Here is a 7,738-nt window from a genome sequence, read left to right as displayed (position 1 = left end):
AAGAGTCAGTGTTGGTCCCTGTTTTTTCACTGCTTCTCCTTGCCCTGTACCAGTACTGCCAGACTCAGACGCTAAAGCATTTCTTTATTGTCACTAAATCACGTCCTTCAAGATTAATATTGCTAATACTAGCACTCTTTGCGACTACTGACATCGATAAATTAATCCCTCTTATCATATTCACATATTCTTTTATGAGCAAATTGCGCGAAATGTCACTAAACTATTTCAAAGTGCCGGTTCTGGTCACTAAACTTTTTTATTAGCGCGAAATGTCACTGAACTCGTAAATCTGTACCATTTTAATCACTCCGTGTATTTGTGCCGTTAGGAGAGACGGAAAGTCACTTTTTTGGGGGCATTTTTGTCTACACATTTGTTAAAAAATTTAGACCCTCATTCTTCTTCGTCCTCATCTTCTTCCTCAAAGTCACAGCAAAAATTAGACCCACCTGAATTTCTCTGCCCATGAATTTCTCTGCCCAATTTCTGGGTCTTTGATGTCTAAAAATCAAAAACCCAGACTCCCTGGGCAGCCCTCTGAACCTCAGACTCCCGTGACTTAGTTAGTACAAAGCTGCCACACAATTCTCACGTGTTGATTCGGACGAGTCAGACTCACTTCCATCCCGCAAAATTGCCACCAGGCTGGCCACCGCGCCGCCATCCAACAACGCCGACCGCTCTCCAGTGACACCGCCAAATTGCATGAAAAACATTCCCTTTTCTCTTTTTTTCTTTTTCCTTCTTTTCTTTCTTTATTTCTTTCTTTCCTTCTCTTCTTTCTTCCTTCTTCCTGCTGTCCGCCGCCGCCCCCATCGCGTCGCTACCCGCCGCTCGATCTCCACCAGCCGCGCGCCACTCCAGTCGTGCGACCAGCGCGCCACGCCGCCTCCCTCCAGCTCCAACCCTCCGCGCGCCCATCCTGTCCGCCAGCGGACAGCGCGCAGCAGCCGCCCACCTGGTCGCGCGCCGCCGCGGCTATCAGCACTCACACGCCGCACGCCAGCCGTGCGTCTCTTCTGCGGCCAGCGCGCGACGTCTCCCTCTCTACGCAGCCAGCGCGCGCAAGCTCCAGCACCAGCAGCCATCAGCAGCTTTCTGCGCAACTCCACCGTGCGCAGATCCAGCTCCTCAGCAGACCGCGCACGAGCTCAACCACGGGAGCGACCCTCGCCGCCGCGCCTCCAACCGAGCAGAAAACAAAAATGGAGGGTTATTCTCTACCCCTCTCAGCAGCTCCGTTTCAGAAACTGAAGGTTCCTGTTGAGAGGCCGTTTTTGCTTGAACAATGGTGGTTTCCATGGAAGAATAATCAGGTGGGGAGGGGATTTCGACACGGGATTGTCGACACCGGTTGATAATTGAAGATTTAAGAGCTAAATTAGGAATTACAGCGAAAAAATCAGGGGTTGAGCCATCTGATAAATTTGGGATAACCCCTAAATCCTTGCAAACTTGAACAGCAACCCGCTCTAAAGTTTGGCCAGAAGAAATCACCACAGGATCAGGCATCAAAGACCCAGAAATTGGGCAGAATAATTCAGCAAGTGGGTCTAATTTTTGCTGTGATTTTGAGGAAGAAGATGAGGACGAAGAAGAATGAGGGTCTAAATTTTTTAACAAATGTGTAGACAAAATTGCCCTCAAAAAAGTGACTTTCCGTCTCTCCTAATGGCACAAATACACGAAGGGACTAAAATGGTACAGATTTACGAGTTCAGTGACATTTCGCGCTAATAAAAAAGTTTAGTGACCAGAACCGGCACTTTGAAATAGTTTAGTGACATTTCGCGCAATTCGCTCTTCTTTTATCCACAACCAAGATAGATACTGGCAACTATGCAGCGACCACCATTTTACCATTTTAACTTTTCCCGCTCTCTCCTTCTCTCTCCGCCCCTCCTATTGTTTTTTCTTGTTTCTGTTTTCATTCCCTCTCTCCTTCAATGGTATCTAAATCAGTATCTATTAACACTCCCTCAAGGTTCTTGTTTCTTCAACTCTCATGAATGTCTTCGCTAGTTCAAACATTTGTACTACTGCATTTTTTTCTCGTCTGAATACAAGAAAAATTGTCTTCCTGTCTTCTTCTTTTACATTGAATCAAGCTCTTTCTTTTTATGAGATGGAGAAATCGGATGGCCAGGCTAACTAGTTAAGATGTTAAATGCTTTTGGAGTGCACAATCATGATGGATGTTTCATGGGAAGTAAAGAGGAAATGAGTAGCAAACATTGTACTGCTGCTGCTGCTTCTGGTCTTCACTTTAAGAAAGCGCCTTTGTATCCCCAAGATGTGAGTCCTAGCTTACTTTTTGTTTTTATGGGGTAGGCCATGAACCACCCCCCTCCCTGCTTTCTTTATAGATTTCCGTCTCCTTTACCTGCTACCTAGACATAGTAGACTGTGAATTGTCACTCTGATCTGAAAAGTTTCGAACTTTTGATCCAATTCTTATAGGGGTTCTCATATGCAGCTTTATTAGTTAAAGATGAACAAGAATTATATCTGAGATGGGATTTTTGTTTCATACAAGATGATAGTTTGATTGATAAAGCCTGAATCTTGCAATAGGAGAAGAAAATGGAATTGCTGGAGTGCAAAATACTACCCGCGAAGAAAGTTAATAGACGTCCATCAGCCAGAGAAAGAAAATTGGCACTGTTGCAAGATGTAATCAAATTCTGTCCTGCTAAATGTGACTGATTGGCTGCAATTTTATAGCAAGTTTAGATTTTTATAGAAATGCTGAATGTTTGGCTTGTTGGCAGGTTGATAAGCTGAAGAAGAAGCTGAGACATGAAGAGAATGTTCATAGAGCATTGGAGAGGGCATTAAATAGACCATTGGGAGCTTTGCCACGTCTGCCTCCTTATCTCCCTCAATACGTCAGTATTATTAGTACAAAATTGGCTTTCTTTGGATCCAATATTTTCTTCGTTCATTTATTTGACATGGTACAGAAGATCGTTAATTGGTGTGGCCAAAATGACTAATGTGTCACCGTTGATGTGGCGGGCTATTCCTATTTTCTCCATTTTGATGTTTCTAGCGCACAAAATCTTAATTACGAAAATGGTGTTGATTTTTTCAGTTCTGATTTTTTAGATGCTAGAACTTCTTGCTGAAGTGGCTGTTTTGGAAGAGGAGGTTGTGTATCTTGAAGAACTGGTTGTGAATTTCAGGCAAGGTCTCCACCAGGAAGCCGTTCACACACCCTGCAGGAGCAATGAGAACAACGCTGCTGATTCATGCACTGAGGTGCTTAGTTCCAGAAGGAGAAGGCATTTAAGATCCTTTTCCCATGGCAATATAAACTTGGAATCTTCTTGGGCTGCAGCAATGCAGTCGCCTTCTCTGGCTAGAAGTTTTTCAACCAGAAAACAAGCATCATCTGACGCTGATGGCAACATGACATATTCCCATGGCAGGCCAACATATGGAGAGCAAGTGCTAAAGAAACCAAATTCTCCAGGGGAAGAAAGGCTTGGAAAAGAAAATCAGTCCTGGGCTAATTTAGTGAAGGATAAATTAGCTCCAGCACAGAAAGCCGCTGCAACAAAAACTCCAATAAGACGATGTCCAATCAAACCAGAACAAATAGGCAAAGGAGCTGATTCCGTGAAATTGCAGGTACTATTCAAGTTGATTTAGTTGGCTTCGATGTCTTGATGACTCACTGGACTTACTGGAACTGTAATTTCTGCCACTATGGAGAGAGCCAGTTGTCTAACTTAGGAACTGTATTACTGCAGTGCAGAGTTGTGGACCAGGCACAAGAGAGTTCTTCAGGTTCTTCAGATGATAGGGTGTTTGAAGCTGAAACAGAGGCCAACAGAACTTCCCAGGATATTTTGAAATGCTTGTGCAACATATTTTTAAGGTTGAGTACATCAAAAGGGAAGACACTGGATTCAGAATCCTTTTCCTCTGTTATAGCAGGGGATTTGAGCGAGCACAATGTGGACACAGATTTTCGAGATCCTTACTTGATCTCTACAGGCTCTGGAAAGAGAGACTTTGGTCCTTACAAAATGTTTCCAGCCATTGAAGCTAGCTCCGTTGATTTCAACCGGAAAGCAAATGCTCTGTTTCTGATTCGGAGACTCAGGTGAGGCATTAGGCTGTTATTCTTTTTAGCTTCGTTTCTTTTAACTCTCAGGAATCCTTTGGTTTTGAGTTCCATTAGCTTTATTGCAGGCTCCTCCTTGGCAAGCTAGCAACAGTCAATTTAGAGGGACTCAGCCATCAGCAGAAACTTGCTTTCTGGATAAACACATACAATTCCTGCATAATGAATGTAAGGGGTTGTATATCATTAAATGGCATTGGACTCTCCAAACGTTTCTTCTCTTTTTACATGTAGTATTTTCTTCTTTAGGCTGTATCTTTCAACCGAATTATTGCACTGGAAGATGACTGTCTGTTCCTTTTTAACTTGTCAGGCATTTTTAGAGCAAGGAATTCCTGACAGTCCTGAGAGGGTTGTAGAACTTTTGCAAAAGGCAAGATCTCTAAATTCAAACTGCGAGTCTTGCTTTCCATAAATCTTTGATCTTTATCAAGATGAATGACAAAGCATCAATCAATACTAGGAATCATCTCATTTTCAATTTTGATTTCTGCTTTTTGACCAGGAATAATAATTCAATGTACAGTATAGTGTCACATAACAGCTGAGGGCAAAGGCATAAACTTTGTATTGCAAAGGCCTGGTACTTGTTCATAATTTCTTTAACCAAATGAATAATAACATTATGCTTTGTAGTGAAAGCTTTCATTTTAGGAATAAATTTCGGTTCATCACTAGTCTATAGCATTTTATGTGAACCATAGCATGCCCATTTCAGCACTTAAATAAAATTTAAAACCCAACCATGCTCTTTGTCAGGCAACAATCACAGTTGGCGGACATCTGCTAAATGCAATAACAATTGAGCATTTTATCCTGAGGTTGCCTTATCATCTAAAACATGTAAGTCGTGATCCATTTAATTTCGTAATCTCTTTTGCTCGTTTCCTGTAAGCATATGGTAATAGCTTCCAGAATTTGATGAGATTGGTCATAGCTTTTTTTTTTTCACCTTTGTCAACAGACTGGTCCAAAATCAGCAAAAGGTGATGAAATGAAGGCTCACGCTCTCTTCGGTTTGGAGTGGTCCGAACCATTGGTGACATTTGCACTCTCCTGTGGGTGTTGGTCCTCCCCTGCTGTAAGTTGATTCTTTTCTTCAAACAAGCTGGAGCTGTTTTAAAGTAGAGTCACTTGATGTCCGAGGTAAAGGGAGTATGTTTTCTGTTCCCTTTGACGAAGGGATAGCTGTTCCTCACCAACAGCAGTTTGCCACGATTGCCCCGTTGTTTAGCTTTCCAAAGATTTTAAATCTTATTTTGCTTGTAGTAGTAATGAGGGCCGCAATTTTCTTAAATGAAGGTTCGAGTGTACACTGCAGCACAAGTCGAGAACGAGTTGGAAGCTGCGAAGAGGGAATATTTGCAAGCTGCAGTTGGCATTTCACCGGCAAACAAGCTAGTAATCCCCAAATTGCTGGACTGGTATCTTCTTGACTTTGCAAAAGACTTGGAGGCATTACTAGATTGGGTTTGTTTGCAGCTACCAGATAAACTCAGGAATGAAACTCTAAAATGCCTCGTGAGAAGAGGAGGAGACCCTCTTTCTCAAATAGTTGAAATAATGCCTTATAATTACAGTTTCAGGTACCTCATATACCTGTGATAAGTTTTTAGTTTCCCGTCTTTTTCTTCTTTTTTCCCTTATTCAGAACCTTCAGTCTCCAAGCTTCTCAGAACTTAGATTGCAGATTCCTAGAAATACTGAAAAAATTAGATGAAATACATAGAAATAAACTGGGAGATTGTATTTGTCAGGAACCGGCATAAAATTGGTAACATCTCCTATTGATAGGTATTTGCTGTGAATTCATTCATTGTATTCCTCTCTGAAAGTGTTTGTCCTTTCCTCAGTTGATGCTAAATTATATCCAATTATTGCCCTTCCCGCACAATATTCAGGGGAGTACTTTTACGAGGCAATCTCGAGTACTGCAGAAGCTTGTGATTCCCCCAGAACTTAACTACTGAACAGGAAAAAAAAAAAAAAAAGAAAAGGTTGCCGCCGCACGCATGTGCATCAGATGCCGTTTATGGTCTAATAACCCACATGCACAAATTCTTTTACCGTATAAATTCGAGTTGGAATTTGGGATTTATTTATATCCCCATCGTGGGTGAATGTAGCTAGATCTCTTCTTAATATCAACGAATTTCACAGTTTCCCATATTTTTCCACAATACAATATTGATCCGAAAGAGAGGCTCACCTTCCCATTCCACGTTTCGCCTATTCTGATATATACTACAAAGAAATTGTGAACAAGTATAGAATCTGTCGTTAAAGCGCCGTATTATGGATTAATGTGAACCCGATGCATTGATACAATAAAAATCTTCTCGTAAAATTACTGCTTAGCAGCTGTTTACGCTCGAGGAGTTTCCCTATCGTATGCTTTAACATTTATTTGTCAAACTTAGCGTTATGTAAAGAAGGCACTGGGCTCTCTTAAGACATTCTCATTTCAGTAGGTATCACGGTTCCATATGTTGACATTGACGGTGAAAACGTAATGCGATCAATTGTTTTGTCAGAGACTCTTCCCTAGGGATGGCTACAAATAGGCCTGTCAACGGGTCGGGTCTAGACCCGGATCCGGACCGGATCCGTGAAATTTTTGCGGGTATAGGTAGAGATTTAATTCCGTTTCCCGGATCCGGATCCGTTTTGTCAAACAAAAAACGGGTCGGATACGGAATATAGTATTCCGACCCGTTTTAGACCTGGATCCGGATATAAATGAATTAATAATTTAAAAAATATATATTTATCAATATAATTTGATTAGGGTGATGTATTTTAATAAAGTTAATTTGATTTCTTTTCTTATTTGATTTTTTCTTTGCATTAGTTAGAAATTAGTTTACAAATATATTTTTTTCTCATTTTTATTAGAAATTATAAATTTTGGTAAATTTGTTCGGGTAGACCCGGATCCGGATCCGAGACCCGCCGGATCCGGATCCGGAACATAGAATAAAAGACCCGTCGGGTAAACGGGTCGGATCCGGATCGGCATAGTAATTCGGGTCCGGGTCCGGAATAATGAATTCCGGCCCGGACCCGGCCCGTTGACAGCCCTAGCTACAAACTCCCCCCCGCCCCGCCCAGCTTCCCCCGCGGGGTTAATAAAATTTTCTCCGCTGAATTAATAAAATTTTATTATAGTTAAATTTTAATAAATAATCAAGTACTAAAATATCAACACATCATCAAGTTATTATTTATTTTAATTTTACAATTGAAACTCATAAAAATAATCAAACAAAAGTTATTTGAATACAATCCAACATGATAAAATAAATACAACTAAAATAGTCAAGTTTTCACTTTTGGTACAAATACAATCACTAATTCATTATTGTGTTTGTGTTTTTTTTTTGAGAAAAAAATGTTATTCTATTAAGTGTAATTAGAAATTTAGTATAAATGTCTTAGTAAATTTAGTATAACTAATTAATAAATTCTATTAGTAGACATGTCTAATTATTCGTATAATTGATAATATCAATTATATTACACACACTAATATACGTTATATAATACATCTAACTAATAATATCATTATCATAAATTTATAACTAATTAAATTACATATTATAT

General features: G+C 40.4%; 1 protein-coding gene across 4 annotated transcripts; it reads left to right on the top strand.

Annotated features, from left to right (window-relative positions):
* Positions 1-405: 405 nt before the first annotated feature.
* Positions 406-6,057, top strand: LOC113702078 (uncharacterized). Of its 4 annotated transcripts, XM_027223045.2 has the most exons (11): positions 406-1,704; positions 2,129-2,298; positions 2,578-2,676; positions 2,775-2,891; positions 3,112-3,636; positions 3,759-4,114; positions 4,204-4,303; positions 4,449-4,508; positions 4,895-4,978; positions 5,100-5,216; positions 5,438-6,057. In XM_027223045.2, the coding sequence occupies exons 2-11, from the start codon at positions 2,164-2,166 to the stop codon at positions 5,738-5,740; spliced, it is 1,896 nt and encodes a 631-aa protein (XP_027078846.2). In that variant the 5' UTR covers positions 406-1,704; positions 2,129-2,163; the 3' UTR covers positions 5,741-6,057. The 4 variants fall into 4 exon arrangements, with proteins under 4 accessions (XP_027078846.2, XP_027078848.2, XP_027078847.2 ...); XM_027223047.2 differs by lacking the exon at positions 406-1,704 and having other exon boundaries at positions 2,158-2,298; positions 2,464-2,676; XM_027223046.2 differs by lacking the exon at positions 406-1,704 and having other exon boundaries at positions 2,162-2,298; positions 2,480-2,676.
* Positions 6,058-7,738: the final 1,681 nt, after the last annotated feature.

This window comes from Coffea arabica, chromosome 7e, assembly GCF_036785885.1.
Source record: "Coffea arabica cultivar ET-39 chromosome 7e, Coffea Arabica ET-39 HiFi, whole genome shotgun sequence".
NCBI classification, from domain to species: Eukaryota; Viridiplantae; Streptophyta; class Magnoliopsida; order Gentianales; family Rubiaceae; genus Coffea; species Coffea arabica.
Note: the sequence above shows the minus strand (reverse complement) of the source record. Positions and strands in the feature narration are given on the sequence as shown.